This window comes from Dermacentor variabilis, chromosome 5 (genome assembly GCF_050947875.1).
Source record: "Dermacentor variabilis isolate Ectoservices chromosome 5, ASM5094787v1, whole genome shotgun sequence".
NCBI lineage: Eukaryota > Metazoa > Arthropoda > Arachnida > Ixodida > Ixodidae > Dermacentor > Dermacentor variabilis.
Genome location: NC_134572.1, coordinates 11,431,587 through 11,452,058, shown reverse-complemented (window position 1 = coordinate 11,452,058; position 20,472 = coordinate 11,431,587). Strand labels below are relative to the sequence as shown.

Genomic DNA, 20,472 nt, shown 5'->3' with positions numbered 1-20,472 from the left:
AAATAAGGGACGTCTATTAAATTGATTGGTTTCTTAGGTTGAAGACGGCAAGATAACCTGATCCGTGCCCTTTGTGCGCTCTTAAATTTATCCTTTGTATTCATTCTGGGAATGATAGTAATAAACCGCTATAGTTTGCAAAGGAAACGGGTTTTACAATAAGGTCAAAACCGGCATCTTCAAATACGTTTTCTTCGTCCACATGCAGCCCGTATATGGGCTGAATGGGCTGAATATGGGCTCCTCCAACTTTACGAAAATATGTTCCTTTTAACGACGAAATGCTTCGTACAAGCCATATCCGTTCCAAGAGTGGCCTATAGATCTGCTTCTCGCCCAGCAGGATGTGATGTAGCACATCACCAGAATGATCAAACCGAACATCCAAAGTGGAGCGAGCGTGGCTGACTATCTTTGCGAAGACAAAGAATTGGAGCTTTGGATAGCAGCGGTAGCGATAGCGCAGCTCTAATGGGGGTCGTCGTCAACCGGTCGTCATTGGACGAGGTATCGGAAGGAGTTACTGCAGATTGTCTTCGTGTTCGCAAAAATAGCTTCATGGTGTCGATAGCGTGCAGCTAGAACAAGGCCCAATCCTCTTGATAGTGCGCACTGTGCTGGTCATTTATTCAGCTGTACTCGCTTCAGCTGCTCGCTCCTGCAGTACCTACAGCTGACGGCTCGAATGAGCAAGTTGCAGAGCTTTCCCCTACTTCGTTTAGAAGACTCGCCGTACTCTCTGAAGAGCTGTGCCACTTTAGAGAATATTGTGGTATATTGTAAACGAGGAGGAAGCCTGACGCACAAACGTATATATAACTCATTACATAGGTAAAGGTTAGTGGTAAACATGCAGGCTGGTACAAAGGTCACAGCTCCAGTAGACAGTCTACCACGTCCTCTTCGTCTCCCTCATACGCGCACGGTCCTGTCCAAATCCACCGTAACAATATAAAGAGGCACGCTCGAGAGAGTAGCGCACGCCAGTGGAAAGGCGTAGCATTCTGCCGGTGCGGTCTGACGACGCCTATAGGTGGTAGTGGCAGGCATCGCATCTTTGTGACGCCGCATGCGTCCCGTTGGTCGGGCCTCGTGGTCGAGCGCCGGCATGCTTGCCCCGTTGGGCGGCCGGTGTGCCGGATTGCCTCAACTGGAGCGGCCTCGCCAGAACGAAGCGGACGCGCTCGTGGGGCCAAGGACGCCTCCGGGTTCCACTCTTTCTCTGGCTCGCATCGGAGGTGCTCGCGCCGGGTCCTTTTCTTGGAGAAGGGCACGCGGCCAGAGCAGTGTGGGCCGTCCATGCCGGCAGTCGGCCACGCCAGTTTGGCGCAGAGCGTCGGAGAAGAGAACGGACGCTTGCTGTCCCTCCAGGGAGAGACAATGTGCGCGTATGCCGTGGCTGCGTTTCAATACTGCGGCTCGAAATCTGAGAATGCCAGCGCGTTACGATTTCGGCGGGCGTAGTGTCAGTAGGCTGGCTGTCTTCGAATGTGTTCTGGAGCCCCGTTCAGGAGTGCGTATCGGGAAGCATGTTTCAAGTTGCGCGACGTACAGGAACTTTTTTTCTCGCAGTGAGGTCATTATGCAAGCACTTTGAGTATGTGACGGCGGTGGTGCCTAGTGATTCCGGGATGCACAATTCAGATATGTTGGAAGAATTCCAAGCAAGTAAACACGGGATGAATGAACCATCCATTCAGGTTGACACTTGCAAACAAATATGCAGCCTTATAACAGAGAGATAAAGATGACATAAAGGTAATGAATGAAACCATAACTAGGCTGGCTTCAGAAGCAGCAATTGAAGTGGAAGGTAAGGCACCAAGGAAACCACTACGTAAGCTCTCCGAAGTAACAAAGGACCTAATAAAGAAACGACAAAGAATGAAAGTGTCCAACTCAAGAGATAGGATAGAATTCGCGGAATTGTCAAAACTGATCAACAAGGAGAAAATAAGGGTTGTTCGAAATTGTAACATGACAAAGACTGAGGCAGCAGTAAAAAATGGCCGCAGCCTGAAATCAGTCAGAAGGGAACTTGTCATCGGACAAAACAAGATGTATGCACTGAAAGATAAGCAGGTTAATATCATCAGCAATCCCGCAGACATAGTAAAAGCAGCGGAAGAATTCTATACGGACCTGTACAGTCCCAAAAGTGGCCAGGATACTTCCATTCGAAGTTGTAATGAACAGGTTACAGAGGCTCCTTCTATAACTAGCGATGAAGTTAGAAGGACCTTGCAAGACATGAAAAGGGGAAAAGTGGCAGGAGAGGATGGGCTACCAGTCGATTTAATAAAAGATGGAGCAGATATAATACTTGAAATAATAGCGGCACTTTATACGAACTATCTATCGATTTCAAAGGTCACAGAGAACCGGAAGAATGCCAAAATTATACTAATCCACAAAAAGGGGGACATTAAGAAATTGAAAAATTATAGGCCCGTTAGTTTACTTCCAGTATTATATAAAATATTCACCAAGATAATCTCCAATAAAATAAGGGCAACACTGGACTTTAGTCAACCAAGGGAATAGGCAGTTTTCAGGAAGGGACGCTCTACAATTTATTGTCCATGTCATTAATCAGGTAATCGAGAAATCCGCGGAGTACGATCAGCCTTTCTACATGGCTTTTATAGATTACGAAAATACATTTGATTCTGTAGAGATACCAGCAGTCATAGAGGTATTACGTAATCAAGGAGTACAGGACGCTTACGTAATTATCTTGGAAAGTATCTACAGAAATTCCACAGCTACCTTAATTCTTCCCAAGAAAAGTAGGAAGATACCTGTAAAGAAAGGGGCCAGACAAGGGGACACAATTTTCCCAATTCTATTCAATGCGTGCTTGGAAGAAGTATTCAAGCTATTAAACTAGGAAGGCTTAGGAGAAAGGATCGACGGCGAATACCTCAGCAACCTTCGGTTTGCCGATGACGTTGTTCTATTCAGCAACACTGGAGACAAGTTACAAAAAATGATTGAAGACTTTAACAGAAGGAGTGCAAGAGTGGGGTCGAAGATTAATATGCAGAAGACAAAAATAATGATGAATAGCTCGGCAACGGAACGAGAGTTCAGGATCGCAAGTCAGCCTCCAGAGTCTGTGAAGGAGTACGTTTACCTAGGTCAGTTACTCACAGGGGACCCTGAACATGAAAAGGAAACTTACAGAAGAAAAAAATGGGTTGGAGCGCATTCGGTAGACATAGTCAGATCCTGAGTGGAAGCTTGCGATTATCATTAAAAAGAAAGACGTACAATCAGTGCGTTCTATTGGTGCTGACATATAGGGCAGAAATTCGGAGATTGACAAAGAAGCCCGAAAACAAGTTGAGGACCGCGCAAAGAGCGTTGGTGCGAAGATTGTTAGGCTTAACGTTAAGAGACAGGAAGAGAGCGTTGTAGATCAGAGAGCAAACAGGGATAGCGGGTATTCTAATTGACATTAAGAGAAAGAAATGCAACTGGCATGCAATGCGTAGGTTAGATAACCGGTGGACCATTAGGGTTACAGAATGGGTGCCAAGAGAAGGGAAGCGCGGTCGAGGACGGCAGATGACTAGGTGGGGTGATGAAAATAAGGAATGCGCAGGCGCTAGGTGGAATCGGTTGACGCAGGATAAGGGTAATTGGAGATTGCAGGGAGATCCCTTTGTACTGCAGTGGACTGAAAATAGGCTGATGATGATGATGATGTTCAGGTGACACACGAGCGCGAGACTGCTACGGCGCGGTGTACCAGTTATCACTTTACTTCATTGTCTCTCTCTCTTGCACGCACACACGCACGCACAAACACGCGCACGGACGCACGCACTCGCATAGACACAACACGCGCATACACGCACGCGCAAAACTTACCTCGAAGAAACAGAGATCTGTCGCGCAATCGTTGGTGTTATCGCTATACAACGTATGTAATAAACATGCAGTTTTTTCAGCTTATACGAGTGCTGTGAACCTTACAACACTGTTGCCTGAAAAGTCTAACACACCGATAATGGGAAACGTGGTCGGCAAAGCTTTGAGTGTTGCACGCAGTTATCACTTACAGAATAAAGAAGCTGTATTAAACCAAGTAGCAGTCATTCGGACGTTAAGACAAATAAAATATTTTGTTATTATAAAGGCTTGAGAGGGAAGGGGAGCGAGTTTACCAGGGCGTATGCGTAGCATGTTCCAGGGGGAAAATATTGATTGTGAACGCAGTGAGCTACGAGAGAAGTAATAATGGAATAAATTTTACCGCCCGGGTTTCCTCAACGTGCACATGAAGCATGCATGGTGCACAAGTGTTCTTGCGTTCCCCCTCCTTCAGAGTGCTGCATTTACCGCGAGATATCAAACTCGTGACTTCGTGCTCATTAGAAGAACGTTATAGGCCCTGAAAAACCGCGGATGGTCCATGTTGCGTTTCCTCAGCCTCCCTCCCCCTTTCCCTCATCGACTAAGTTACACTAAACTCAGTCCAAGAATAGCCTGCCGGCCAATTCTATTGCGATACCTTCTTGAACGTTGTTGCTCTTCGTGTCAGTTGGTGGTTCGTACCTTGACAGTGCAGCGACGAGAAAGTAGATTTCCTGTGCACAGTGTTCGATTTGTCCTGCTTTGCGTGAACTAGTTCGCACCAGTTCAGTGCTAGTTTTTACTCGCGCGGAACCCTCCCGGAACCGGTAACCTGCACGTGCCCTACACTGCCGACAACTGCGTGGAGTTCTGCAAGCTTGTCCTGTACTAAGCTGTGTGAAACAAATTCCGACGTCCAGGCAGTGTCGAAGTGAATGGTTAAATGAAGCGCCTCCTCACTAGTTCATCGAGTGGACGTTATAAGTTCGTCGAGAACGTTTCGCGCAAGCACCACCACCACAGTCTGCGTTGAAAACAGCCAGTCCTCCGTGCATTTTTAGCGTGATAGACTGCTACACTGTTACCACTGTGGTAGCCGCGACAGACGTCATATCGCTGCCGTCACATCAGGCGGCGGCTGATGTCAGCAGAAGCTCCGCTCCGCGGTTCTCGCATTAAGCCGGCTGTAGCTCTGGTCTGGTTTGACGACTGTGAACGATAGTGATACAGAAGACCGGCTTCAGACCACTGCGCAGTAATGCGACGAACGAGAGAGCTATCAGTACTGTAGCTGAACGTATACTTATGTCTTTGAGACGGACAACGAACGACAGCGCCCACCTTCGCGTCGCTGGTGTAAATGTTTTTTTCGAACAGGCACGGATACGACCTGCTCTCCTGCAGGGCAGCTCGGTTCTCGCGTCCAGCTCAGCGCATTTCGTGTTCCTTCTTGCATGACGCTCTTGATCGCCCTACGCGAATTCCTCTAATCGTGTGCGAGTCTGTGCGCCGTGCCTCACAATTGTCCCGTTCCTCATAATTTATCCCATTCTTCCTCTGCGTTGATTCGGCGCGTCACGCCACTTGTGCTGGTTTGCGACGTCAGGCATCACGTCGGGCGTGTGCTCTTACTACGTCTCGGGATTTCTCAGAAGAGTGCCGATAATTGCGTCTGATTGTTGAGTGACGCCCCTCTCACCGTCTGTTTCAATGCACTGAGCAAAGTTATACACCGGACTCAACGCGCATCGATGACTGCGTTGTCGCTTTCAGTTGCAACAAAATTCAGCAGAGGTTAGCTGATCGAGCCTCAAGCGGCTCCTTTTCAGACAGCCTCAAGAAGAGGCGCCAACCCTATCGGAGTCAATGGATAACTCTCTATGCTCCATGAGCCAAGGTACATTGAACGAGGCACATGGACAGCTGCAACGTGTCTTCCAAATTCTGTGAAACTCGACGACCTTTCGTACGTCGCGATTCAGATTTGAAATGTTCGAGCATTATCGAAAGCTGTAGTCGCTACAAAAATGAAAATGACTATTTTTGCTACAAAAATAAAGAAGAAAGGTGATTTGAGTATGAACGTGCGCTTCTAAGGGGCGCATAATAAATAATTTGTTTGGAGTAGTGACGTAATACGAGTTTCCTAACGAGAATTGAGTGAAAGCGTCTAGAATTGCTGTGCTAGGTAGATTACGCTAGAAGTTTCATTGAAAGTGAAACAGCATAATTTCAATTTAGCTTACTCATATGAACCAGCTAAATGTCCTGTAATGCCTCCAACTTGAGCTAACAGCATGTATAAGTTATAGCCTCCCCGTGTTACATGCGAGCATTTGCACATAAATGTGTCTTCTCGTCTATCCACTATTCGTCTATCAAGCTGTAAAAGAGTATTCAATGATGAAGTCGATGTCGTAGTCCTGTCTTTGATGTGACCGTATTACGCTTTTTGAGCCGATCAAGGTGTACCGGTTACAGTCCAATGACGCTAAAAACACGCTAGATGTTGTGGAATCCATGCAATAATATTCTTATTTGCCCTCGCTTTCCTTTGCGCATGCGCAGTTCTACCAGCTGGCCGAGCGGGTAAAGCTGTTCGTGGCATACAGCGAAAGCACAGACATCACGTGCTTCGCGCCTACCAATGACGCCATCGACAGCTTCCGCGAGAGGTTCCCCAACAAGCCCATCGAGGTCACCTACCATGTCGGTAAGTCAGTGCAATCAGCGCGCATGCGTGGACAGCCACGTGGGAACACGTTCAGCCCCGATGACGCCGAGTCCGTCGCTGTGTCGTGGCTAACGTTGGGTGCCCAGCAATGTTGAACGTTTGCAGCCTCGGCGGTAGACAGAAACTGTACTTCTCAACATCTCTTGGATGGGTGGCCGCATTCTATGACACTTTATTTTACCTTTGACCTCCCACCTAGAGTAGAACCGGAACTTACCCCGGGATACCGTTTCAAAAATAAACAGTTATTTCTCCTCCTCCTCGTCCTCCTTCTGACCTTCTTCATTGGCTCGCACGAAGCCATGACCCCGCTATTACCAAGATTTAAAAAATCTGAGGTTATACATGCCTTAAACAAAGCCTCATTATGAGGCGAAGTCATAAATTTTGCCCACGTGAAGTTGTTTAGTACGCACCCTGTGCACAGTACACGGACGTTCTTGCATTCCGCCTCCATCGGAATGCGGCCGGTACCGAACCCGTGACTGCTTATCGCCGAGGTGATGAACTCGGTGAGACAGTCGCATTAGAATTTAGAAGAACATGCATCCGGAGCGAAATGTGGGGGGCTTGTCTGCTGAGACTCATTATGCTTCTTTTAACGGGGAGAGAAAGGTGTTTACCATAGTTGTCGTGGACAATGAGGGCAGTGTCGTTAACGCTGCTACCGTTCGGACTGATAGGCCAGAGGTCGCGGAGCAAGCGGCTATTGCACTCGCCCTGGTTGACAGGCGCAGGCCTTTTGTATATAGCGATTCAAAGTCGCCGTTAGGGCCTTTGAGAAGGGCTAGGTGGATAAGGTTGCTTTTAAAATTATGCAGACATGTGAGATCTCTCAACAGTACTTATGTTGGTTCCCTGCTCACCTTGGGAGGATTGAGGGAGCCCCTCCGAATCTCAATGAGTCCGCTCATGAGGCAGCGCGAGATCTTACCCTCCGACGCCCCGCGCCACGGCGTGGCGGTACTCCCCGAGAACAGAGACTCCCATTCCACATACAATGAAATCACGAAGTATTACCTTCTTAATTGCAGGGTTTATGGTTTGCCGCATCCTAAACTAAACAGGGCTCAGGCACTTACATTACGCTTACTACAGACTGGTACTTATCTTTGCTCACGGAGACTGAACATGTTTTATCCGGAGACGTACACAGAGCCTTATTGCCAAGATTGTGGTGCTTTAGCCATGCTCGAACACATGTTCTGGTCTTGCGAAAGGATTGAAGACTCGGCGATCAAGGATGCGTCCAGGTGGGAGGCTGCACTTCGCAGCCCGGACCTGGATGAACAATTCTGGGCTGTCCAGCAGGCTCACGACGCGGCCGTGAGGCTTGGCCTTCCGGTCCCGACGTGGGAGCGGCCCGCTTAGTGGTTAATTATCACTACTTGCAGGACCAAATAAAGTTTTCCATCCATCCATCCATCTTCATGATCCAGTGACCACCTTCTATGCGGTCCCTATTTAGTACAGCGCGCCATTGCGCATAGCAGATGAGTCTCGCCGGTACTTGTTGAGTCAATTCGAGAACATCTACTACCACTCATCATGACGAATGTGCAATCGGATACGAAGAGACTCTCTTGCGATAATGCGTTGCAACAAACGTAACCTTATCGCGTGGGGTGTTGCGTGTTGGAAGTATCAGGTCGCACAACGCAAGCAAAAGGTCACGAACACGACGCCTAACAAACAGAATACAAGTTGCGCAATGAGTAATGTTAGTCCTTAGCTGCTGCGTTTGTTCATCTTGACATCCCATTCATCGGGCTCGGATTACCACTTACTCAATGACAGCTTTCTGTGGCAATGAAGGGAAAGCTACGCGGGCGGAGCTTCCCAGCAACTCTTAACTTCACCAAGTAGCCCGGCACACTATTGCAGCGCTTTCTTTGCTAGCTCCCTATTTACGACGGTTTCGCATTTACCAAAACGGGAAAGAGAAAAATAACATGAATCTATAACACAGGGTGTTGTATTTTGTCTCAGTTTTAAAGATAAGTGCTGTGTTATATGCAAAATGCTAATGTCTTTTATTCCAAGTTCCAGCTTATCCTAACGCGAATTAGACTGCAAGTCTGTTTTCAGTACCGCTCGGAAGCATGGGCTTCGCCTCCGTATAGTTCTGCCTTCATTGTCACGGAAAGTTGTCCGCAAGTATAGTGAGAATTCCACTATGCGCATTTCATTGTAGTATAGATGCGAATCAGGATGTCGTAATAAAACAGCTGCTTCGATATTTACGTTTAATCTTTATCCTCGAGTGTGAGCAGTAGCTCAAAATGCAGGTAATTAGCGAGTGAGCGAATAAAGCAAGAGCTTCTACAATCACGATCGCTATCTGCTGGCTCTTAAGTATTCTTACAATTGGGCAGCAGCTAAGTTTAAGAGGCGTATTATTTAGCAGTAAGCATTAGTCCCGCTTTATTCAGTCTATTAGAGCTACTAATCACGAGGGCAGATAGTTTAGCTAATGAGACATTTGCAACGACAAAATGTTGCACATGTTTACCTGTGGTACACGCGCAGTGACGCGGATCCAGCGACCACCACAAACTTCCGTCTAGCTTGAGAAATTCCACAAAGAAAAAGAAGAACACGGACGGAAAACGCGCGGTTTTCGTGCACTCGCCCACAGGCGTCCAGGAAATACCAAGCCTCGCCGCGAGCGGGAACGCATACCGAGGGCGCCTTTTGTCGTCGGAAGCGCCGTCACCGAGGTGCCTGCCACCCGGCACCGTTTTCCGCGTCACAGCCGGGGCATTCGCCCCGCCGCGGGAAAGCAACGTGCCGGAGCTTTTAACAGCACTCCCGCGCAGGCTTTGACGCTCTACGTGTCGAATTCGGTGCAGTTGCGTAGATGCTGGCGCCTCGGCCTGACTCCCGCTGCGGCATGCGGCATCACTGAGAATGCCGTTGCACGCACGCTTCGCGCAGTCTTCGCACTTGATACAATACCGTAACCCGACGCCACGTCGTCGTGGGTAAGTGCCCCCCCTCCCGCCCCCCGGGTTCAGGACTTGAATTTATAAAGCCGCCCGCATACGCAAGAATGGTTCCAAGAAAAAAAACTTCGGGGTCAGTCTTGATGGTAACAGCTGACGGGATTCCACGCCCTAAAGCTGCACCTGGGCCATGACAAGGGCGGCGGTGAGAGGTTCGGGGAGACTTTCGACAACGCGGGGTTCTTTAACGAGTGATAAGTGATAGGCACTGGAATGCGAACTGAGCCTGCAACTTCGTGCCACCGCCGCGTGTCAGTCGTGATGGGGGAGCAATGTTAGTGAAGGTGCCAACCAGTGACAAATAACCGCTGCGATTCAAAACTATGTTGAACCCGATCCTGCAACATATTAGTGCTATATCATATTAACGGGTAATAATATGGAAACGCGTTTAAATGTGTCGATCTCCACAAATCACTTCGTGATTATCGTGTGTGTCATTGAATGTCACTAAACTTCCTCTTGACTGTTGCAGCTTTCTTTAACAACGTATGAAAACTTCGCGGCGGAGTTACAGAAAGAGACATGCTTTAATGGTGTACTGGATATCTGTGACTGGCCATACGCCCAGCGCAAGTGTGATGCTTAAAATGAAACAATCATGCATAATACGCACATGCGCAGCTTACACTAGTAGTATCGTAACAAACACACATGGTAACAAGGACATAAAACGTCTCGTTCGGGCCAGTGTCCCACCACAGTATAAAAGCAATGTTTAGAACTACTTTGGGCTATCAAAAGTTTTTGTTTACGCATATTGATATGGCCCACACTTTATTGTACAAACGGACCATCAGCAACTAGAAATCATAAATTGTGTGAAGCATAAATAACTTAGTGACCAAAATAACAATTACTTTGACTCGAGTGACGGATGGCAAGAAACGGGGCGGGGGGGGGGGGGGGGGGGGGGTTAGTCGAAAGCAAATGTTTCCGTGTCTCACGCGAGTGCTTCCTCAGAACGAAAAGGTCACTATAGCATCTTCTGTGGGTTTGCCCTGGCGGGACACATATATTTGCTTATGTATAGACCTGCGACTTCAGCATACAAGCTCAAGCAAACTATCGCGGTATGCAACAGGGATTCGTATCTGAGACGGGGTCGCGCCCATGTATAAAACATTAGTTCTATTTTCAGTACTGTGGACTTCAACCCGGCCGTTTTCGAATTAAAAAGTATGCGTTAGGATTGTGCCACTTGCTCGTCTCCACGCAGCCCGGTGTCATATCAATTTTTAACAGGAAAAGGCGGGCTAGTTGGTGGTCGATATTGGAGTGCATCATGCAACGGCGCAAACGACAACGGACGAGGAAAGAACCATTGAACCATTGTGAAGCGTGACCAAACGTACTCAGGCGGGGGCTTCGTATGGCACCGCCGTGCGGGCCGCACTTTGACAGCGATCTGCGATGCCGACAAGTGTGTTGACTGCTGACAGTTGCCGCACTGTGTTCTCGCCGTTTGCTTAGCGTTGAAGAGAGACGCGCGGTCCCGTATCTTGAAAGCGACGAGCGAAAGTGGCAGAGTGAGGCGTGTGCTGAGAGCTCTTCCAGCGCTGTGTTCTCGCGGCTTCGTTGGCGTTGAAGCGAGAGGCAGCGCAAAGGTGAATTCGCTCGCTGCTGCGGGCGCCATCTCGAAAGCGGTCGTCTTACGGGACGGACGGAGGGACGGTTTTCTGGTTGGATGAGCTTAGAAATGCTTACGTCTTAAAGGGACACGAAAGGTTACCAGAAAGTCAAGTTAAAGTGATCAGGCAATGCTCTAGAACGTCTAAGGCGTCAATATAATCGCAAACAGAGCTTTAGTAACCGAGAGATTGAGATAAATGCACGACACGATTTGAGACCCCCCAGCGACATTCCGGTACTAGCCCGATGACGAAAGCACTCCTCATCATAATTTATGTCACTAGTACTCTACTACTCGTATTAAAATTATCATTTCATTAGATTATAAGACGGAAGAAAATGCTACTTGTCTACTTCTATTCGATTCTAAGAAAAAAATAACATTTTGACGTTACCCTTTAGTAGTATGCGTGATCCAAAGGTTTCGTTTTCGCTCGACTCTGCGCGCTCGACTGCGCCGCGCGCGCTTTGGAGTTTCAGTTGCTTCATTATCGCGTCGTGCTGCGCTGGTCCTGCTAGCTCGCGAAACTTACATTTGGAACAAGCAGCGAGAATGCCACGTCCAAGTGATCTCGTGGGATGCGCGAACGGTCCGCGGAACTTGGCCAAGTGCAGATGGAGCGACGAATATCCAACGTTACTTATCACTGTGTGCCAACGAGTGAACCTCTCCGTTCGAAGTGGTTAAGTGCCGTACCTCTGCCACAGCGCGCTGGCAAAGAGCCAAAAAATCACGTAGTGTGCTCGCTGCACTTTCGTCCAGAGGATTACGAGTTCAACGCCGACTTACTGAAGTCGCGTGAAGTGCCTTCCAAAGCAGGCGATCGTCGTAGTAGTACGCAACGACGGCGGCAGCGCGAGCCCTCAACAGCAGGTCACGTTCATCAGCGCTTCAATCGCTTAAATCGCATCAGAGCCCAGCATCGCAAGCTAATGTGTTGTGGTCAGGGTCATCCATTGCAACGAGCGTCGAAGTTGGCGTCATAAAATAAAGAACCAGCTTATCGTCGTGCGCTTTCCCTTCCTCTAGCCACCACAGTTACAGTGTACTAGAATAGTACACTGTACCATAGTAGTACACTGTACAGTGTACTACTAGTACACTACAGTACAGTACAGTACAGTACAGTGTACACTACAGTACAGTAATTCTAGTACACTGTACCATAGTTCCGCTTTCGCGCTGCTGTCGGCTCTGTCTTGGCTCTGTTTCTGGCCGCGCGTTTGCGTTTTGTGGAGAAAAGCCGTAGCGCCGTCTGCGGGGGCCGTTTTACTCACCGACGGCGCAACGTCACTATGAGACCATGACGTCAATACTCTTCGATCGGAGGGCGGGTGATTTGAACTGCGCTAGAGGTACGGGGACGCTTCAGAACGCAGTTTCTCCTAAAGGTTTCTGGGATGGTATTTCAACAGTCCACCTTGACTTAATATTAACCTTTAGTGTCCCTTTAAAAGAACACACATCCTTGCCACTGTAAGCATTAAAATTGGTAAAATCCCACGGACACGACAGTGAGATGAAGGCAGAAAGGGGGGGGGGGGGGGGGTACCGCACAATTTTTTTTTAATGGTCCCTTGGACACATGCGTTTTGTGAGATATATGCGCACTTTATTAATGACGACTGTACTTTAGACTCGGCGCCCAACAGGAGCAAATTTGGAAGTGAAACAATTGAAAAAAAGCAAGTTTCTAGACCACAGCAACTTTCTGCAAGTTCCTAAAGCAGCGATTTCAGCTGCTTTGGGAACTTGTCTGTGTAAACTTCCTCGCAGTAAGTACCCACTGGCGTGCTCACGCCATCAAAAGACTTCCAACGATGGGGCCGGAGACCGACCAGCAACACTTTTACGCGAGTAATATTTTTCGTAAATATTTATTCGACACTCGTAAAATCACAAAACTAGCCCTATGTTGCAAACTTTACGAAAAATTCGGAAGAGTTGGCGGGTATGAAGATAGTAAGCTTTTGTGCGCATTTACGATCCGATAATAATGTGATTAGCCTTTCGTTTGTGTTTCTATTTTGTTTCCATTTTTTTATGATGATGCTTGCGCAACGACAGTGAGAAGGGGAAAATAACCCGTTTGTAACAACTGTTAGCCAACGAAGTCGTCATAACGGGAGCGCACTGTACCTTGTCGACGACACAGAATCGCGCGCGGGAGCTTCTCTGGCGCCTGTCCATCCGAAGGAATAAAAGAACGAAACACTTTGTGAATGACACTGTTTTCAAGAAGATTTCTTGCTTCTCTTTGCATTAAAAACTCCAGGTGGGGAAAATTAACGCGGACCGAGGCCTCAACCACGGCGTGCCTCGTAATCAGATTGTGATTTTGACTCGCAACGCCCTAGAAATTATATTTTAAAAATTGCTCAAACACTCTTCAACAGTCCACAATATGCGAAACAGTGATTAAGGGAAAGAAATAGCGTTGTTGAAAATTGTATTGAAAAAGAAGACGCAAGCATGCACGCATCCTCCGGACCAGCGATCATCATCATCATCATTAGTTCGTTTCGTAAAAAGAAGTGCCCCGGCGAGTCCGCCAGCTCCCTTGGCGGCTTTTTTTTTTTTTCCATAAGCACAATATTCTAGAGCAGTGTTACAGTTATTTTTTGTCTGCATCGTCATTTCTCCTGTGCTGACAGGTGAAACGCATGGTTGCAGTTTGGCGTTCTGGCAGATATCAGAGTCAAAATAATTTCAGCAAAGATGCTTATCGATAATTTATTTTCACAAAGCACTAAGAAGGACCATGTTTGCCTCAACCAAACCTGAACTGAAAAAAAATTGTAGCGTCGGCACTGTGCAATACAGTACAGAGATGTCTGTCTCCTCTAATCGCATACTCAACAAAGCCTCATAAATTACAAAAGAGCAGCAGCTACGTTTGCAAAGGTGGGATAACTCAGGTGCTGTGCAGAAACCGACGGTGCTTTGGAGGACAAGTGATTTTCTGCGTGCGTATGCAATATTTTTGGTTGTTGGTCCACCTGAAGTTTCTTGTACAGTCGAAAAAAAGTTGGAGTCTCCTAGCTCTATGTGCTATTTTCCACATATAATCTTACTCTGGCAACTCTATCCGGCATGCTGTGTTAAAAAAAAATAGAACATTGGTATACATTAAATGTTTTGCTAGCTGTCACAAGTATTAAGTGGCGTGACACCATAAAAAATAAAACAATAGAACTTGCAAGACATAACTGTATTAATTCTGACACTATGATTGTGAGCATTGTCCAACGTTTGTACCTGAAGTCTGGTACATTGTAACAAAGTAGGCAGGTTTTAATATATTTCTTGTTGTTCACCACGTGATAGTATATCAGATGTCACAAGCAGACCTGAGACGTGAGGCATACTACAAATATTATAATTCCCAATAGAGATGTGTAACCATCTCGCCTGTGATAATGAAGATCCTAATAATTGTTTGTTTACGGAGTCGAAGACTAAACAAGCAACGCGGGCGTAAAATATGAGCACTGTTTTTAGTTACCACATATGTGTATACCAATTCATTACAGTTTAATAAAAATGAAGAGTAATTTAGTGCCCGTATCAAAACTTTTCAGGCAAACAAAGAGACCTGATAACATGAATAAACTTTTCCTCATGAATAAATTAGGCGAAGGTGGGAAAGCGTATACTTAAGCAATTCTCATAACCCAATTTATAGCAAGAGTTGGAAGTTGACTGAGATAGGCCTTCGTACTGCCGGGCTCTAAATTATGATGACGATGAAGATGACTGCGTATCAGGTCGAACTAATGAACCCCTTCATTTTGTCGTAAATATGCATTATATTTATTATAATGAAGGTGCTTTTGCCGCCGACAATAAACGCGAGATGTAACGGCACCAATCTACAGATTCTAAAACTGCGATATTTCCCAGCAAAAAAAAAAAAAAAAAGCAGGAGAAGAAGAAGAACAACAAGAAGAAAAAGAAGAAATAGAAGAAAGAAAGAAACAGTGACTACACTAAAGTAATCATGAGCCATTCAACTCTGTGAAGGTGGATGACCATGCTAAGATGTTTAGCACACGACAGAGATGCTGCATGGAATTTTGAACAAAGGTAGAAACATATTTATTGTCCCGATCGGTGGTCATCGTGACGCTAGTACGCACAGACATTCTCTCATCACCTGTGTTAATAATGAGTGCGCCACGTAAGAGAATAACCGGCTCGTACCCCCTAACACAATGGTTCCTACCACCGTAAATAAAAAAAAATTGACGCGGCCTCCCTATTATGACGACAGAAGAGAAATGAAATTCTACGCTGGGATAACGAGCAGCAACGGAGCCAGCCGTGGAAGACGACGACAGTGCTCGAGCCATTGCCGCTGCTGCACGCGCACTTCTTCCTCCTTGGCCTTCCTGCCTCTTCTTTTGCACTGTACCCACTACTGCAGGTGGCAATATTGCTGTTGTTGTTGATGATGATTTCCTCTTACCAATGAGTGGCTCGTGCCCCCTCAAGCAGTGCGCGGCAACGGAGCCAGCCGTGGAAGAAGACGAGCGCGTTCGCGCGGTTGCGGGTTGTTCGCGGACGACGGGAATGCCTTGGCCCACATGCAGCTTCGCTGTAAAAAATCGCAAGCGGTAAGCACTGCAGTATCTTTCGTGTTGACCAAACTTTACCACAGAATTGCAGACGCGAATAATTGTAGATTAAAACTACCTCATTTCTAAGATTTTGTGTGCTAGAAAGATTGACCAATATTAAAGCGATTCGGAAATTCGAGTTCACGCCAAAGACTCTTGTCATATACCTCTACGTACACGACACTGAATATTTTACCTGTCTTTAATTGGTTTGACCTCGAATGAGGAGTTGGGCAGGAAGTGCTAGAGCATTTGCAAAACTACGTTATGAACAGTGCGAACATTATTACCAAGATTTTTTTGTGTAACGATTTCAATCTCCCGGCTATTAATTGGTCCACGTTTTCAGCTGGTAATAGTGATTACGCTAATAATGAAGAGCTCATTGACATTGCGTTTCGCTTTGATTTAAACCAGCTGGTCAAAGTTTACACGCGCATTCAAGGTACCAGTATGTCTGTTCTGCATCTTGTCTTTGTATGTAGCAACATCCTCGATGAAAATCAATGCGATGTCATTGATGGTATTTCAGATCATAAAGCTGTCTTGATTCAATTCAGCTCCATTACACAAAGTGAACTATTGTAACTCGCTTGTCAGTTTTTAATGCTGCCGATGATGTTAGTGTCATTGATAGATTTAAGCTATCATTTAGTGAACTTCAAAATAGTGCTATTAACGATTCTGATTATGTAAATTCTATGTAGTTAAAGTTCAAGAACACTGTGCATGCTAGTATTCATCACTTCGTGCCATTTAAGCTTAGGGAAGCTAATGAGTCTAATCCTCGGATCACAACAAATGTTATTCATTTAAAAAGAAAAGTTAACCGCCTAAAAAAAGGAAAAAAATGCAAAACTGAAAGCCTACGCGATCAAATCAAGCTCTTGTCCTCGAAACTAGAAAAACGAATTTTTTTGAAAACGGAACACTTTATATAATGTTCACCTATGTAGGCTAATAAAGGAATTACCTACTAAGTTTTAGAGATTCATATCGCCAAGAGCCTCTTGTGCTGACACCTTCGTGATAAACAATCGCTTAAAGTCTGACGAAACAGAAGTCTCAGATGCATTCAACGATCGTTCCAAATTGGTTTTCACATCCGATAACTCAATGCGTACCTCATTTCGCTGAATTTGAAATCCTGCAGCTGCCATTGATGATTTGGAAATCGCTGAACCAGGTGTGTTTAACCTTCTGTAGAACTTAGACAAGAGGAAATCCCATGGACCAGATGAAATACCCAATGTCTTTTTAAAGAGGTATGCTGAGCGGTCGTCTAATTTTCTCACATTTATCTTCAATGCATCCCTGTCGTCAGGTGCGTTGCCGGGCGACTGGAAACGTCCAAATTAAAGCCGCTATTTAAAAATGAACACAAACAACTGATTACAAGTTATCGGCCCGTAGCCCTAACCTGTTCCTGCTGTAAGTTACTGGAACACATCTTTTTATGAACACATTATTGTATTTTTTGATACTCGTTGTATTATTTCACCAGCTCAGCATGGTTGGGTTCCTCAACCATGACTCAACTTGTTGAAGTAATTCATGATTTTGCTTCAGTAATAAATGACCGAAGTCAAATAGAAGAAGTGTTCTTGGACTTAGCCATAGCTTTTGATAAGATTTCGCACTCGAAACTACAAAGTAAACTTCGTAGCATACTAAAAAATAATCTGCTTTGTAACCGGCTTCAAGCATACCTGACGTCTCGGCGCCAATATGTCGTTTACAGAGAACTTCCATCGAAATTTCTACCGGTTTTATCAGGGGTACACCAGGGTTCCGCACTGAGACCGTTACTTTCTATACTTGACATTAATGACGTTGTTCATAGTTATAACGGAGAAACTCCGGTTGTATGCTGATGAGTGTGTACTGTATTCTGCTATAAATTCCCATGATGATCAAGTTAAACTGAATATTAAACTCAATTGTGTGTTGAAGTTATGTTATACGTGGCAGATATGTGTGAATAACGCTAAAAGTGTTGTTTTCACAATTACAAATAAGAAGCCTCCATTGATTTTTTGAGTATTCAGCTGATAGTAACCAACTTTGTCGAGTTTCTGAATTCAAATATGTGCGTCGTCACATAGCTCACCATCTGCGTTGGGACTGTCGCATTAACTACATTGCTAATAATACCATAACAAAATTACATTATTTGAAGCGATGTCTTCGCAATTACTATAAGGTCGTTAAACTTTTATCGTGCACATCTCTTGTTTTACCTCGTCTTTAATATCGCAATATAATATGGAATAAATTTACTTCTGTTAATATCAATAAATTAGAACGAATGCAAAATAAAGCAGTCAGGTTCATCTTCAATCAGTATGGCATTACGTCTGTTACTGAATTAAGCTGAATTAAGGGAAAGAGCAGGTTTGAGGGGATTATCAGACCGAAATAAGAGAGCGGGCTTGTGTTTCTTAAAATCACTTCTTGTTGGGCTAGTTGGTAGCTGTTCACTATAAAATATGAAGACGCCAAATAATCTTAGAACGACAGAAAGCTGAGCTGGTTGGTAAAGATTCATTATGCAAAAAAGAAGTGAGGCGTGCAGACAGGACACAAGAGTAGAGAAGTGGACAACATGAACGCCGCCACGTGTTGTCCACTTCTCTACTCATGTGTCCTGTCTGCATGCCTCACTTCTTTCTTGCATAATGGACGCCAAATAAACGGCGCCCTGTCCCGTTCTCTTCTCTTGTGTGCGTCCGTTTATTTGGCGTCGTCATATTTTTGCGTTTCTTGTTTAAAGTTGCTAAAGGCAAATTAAAAATCAACGCTCATCAATACGTCACACATTCTCTTGGTTACGCTACGCGACGCAGAAATCATTTTACTTTGCTTCCTTTTCAAACTGAAAACAATGTTTTTTTAAAATACTCCTTTTTTCATCGCTCGCTGGTTGAGTGGAACAACCTAGGTAGTTAGTGGGTTGAAGTGTACTACGTTGATCAATTTCAGGCTTTCATTGAACAGAGTATGTGAAGTGTGTTCCGTGCCATTTCTTGTTTTTAATGATTTGTACTGCCATAATTGTGTTTACTAATCATGTACAGTGTTATTGTCGTTTTGTTTTCTTTATTCGTTTACTGTTTCGCTATTTTGATGTGTACTGATGTCAATCCCACCCTACCACGGCCCCTGCCGGGGCTTGGAGTATTGTAAATAAATAAATAAATAAATAAATAAATAGTGCTTGACTGCATAGTTATGTAGACCAGTTGAAATGCGCCGAAACCCGCCACGTTCACATCTTTGCACTCATTGCTTACCAGAATGTCATACGTGATGAACTGTTGAACATTCCCTGCAAGGCCGGCCGGCAGGCTTTGATCAAGCTGGTGCGTACATAAAGAAAATTTTTGACTCCGTGATGTTAGCAGCAGGCCCAACCAAATTTTAGAACCTCGTGCCTTAGTGAACATACTGTACGACGCCATGTACATCATCATCATCATCATCATCATCATCATCATCATCATCATCATCATCTTTTTATGTCCACTGCAGGACGAAGAGATCTCTCTGCGATCTCCAATTACCTCTTCATTTACACTATTCGGTACAATAAATTTCTCAAAGTCGTTATTAAATTTTTGTTCAAGACAAATTCTCGTGACCAAAGATTTAGAACGATACTGGCAAATGCGATTCTTGCTTACGCTGTTTGGTTTGTGTGAACGAACCGCAGACATTACTAAGTTACCCCATTAAAGCTGCAAACTGTGCTCACTCATAACGTCGTCAAATACAGTAAACCATTGCAAAACAAAATATCCACGCTTGCGAGAAGAAAAAACTATGCATAAAAATCAACATAAGAAAAAACGTCCAAATTTAAACAAAGCCAGGAGCACAGAACGACACTGCCTTTCCTGCCCTTAGTTTGTTTCTCGGTTACTTCGCGTTCCCATTAAGCTATAAAGACCAACGTAACGGTAATTCCGAAAGACCAGAGTCTTACCTCATTGATGAGACTGCAAAGTGATGTAAACTATGGCTGCAAGAACTCCGCAGCACTTCCAGTCGTAATCGCGCGTTGGAATTACGATTAAATTCACGGGTGTTCACGAATGTCACGGGTGTATTCGCTGATAAAATCTGGTGGCGTTGCGAACACGGACCCTGCGAGACACGAATCGCGCGGTGTCTGCTGTCGCATACTGTGCACAACAGCTTTCCGATGGAGGGACAAGCGTTCTATTAGAACGCGTATTTTCGCTATAGAAGCCAAGCTGCACTTAACGTCGCTTGGTGAACGGAAATATTTGGAGCTTCTATTTAGCTTTCTGTTTGGAACTAATCGTCATGTCTTGCGATCGCCTAACCATTTTTGTGAGCTGATCCCGACAACGGTTCAGTCTCACACAGCGGTAAAAGCCACACGGTGGTACAGTACCGCCAGCACCGCTGCCGGTAGTACCGCGCGGTGGTAGCTTTCTCGCATTCTTCCCTGGTGACAGTTAGTGTTTTGAGACGCTGTCATTGAAACGCTGCGCCTCGGTTTGAGGACGCAGACGCTATCAGTCGAGACGCTGGGCCTCTAGTCGCCAGAGGCCGTCACATACGAGTATCACGTGCTGCACAGGATTCCGGAAT

General features: G+C 45.6%; 1 protein-coding gene across 1 annotated transcript in view; it reads left to right on the top strand.

Annotated features, from left to right (window-relative positions):
- Window positions 1–20,472, top strand: part of Fas1 (fasciclin 1 Fas1 domain-containing) — an 80,521-nt gene that overhangs the window by 23,503 nt on the left and 36,546 nt on the right. Inside the window, exon 2 of the mRNA XM_075691708.1 lies at window positions 6,430–6,574. Coding sequence (XP_075547823.1) covers window positions 6,430–6,574 — 145 coding nt within the window. The remainder of the gene's footprint in view (window positions 1–6,429; window positions 6,575–20,472) is intronic.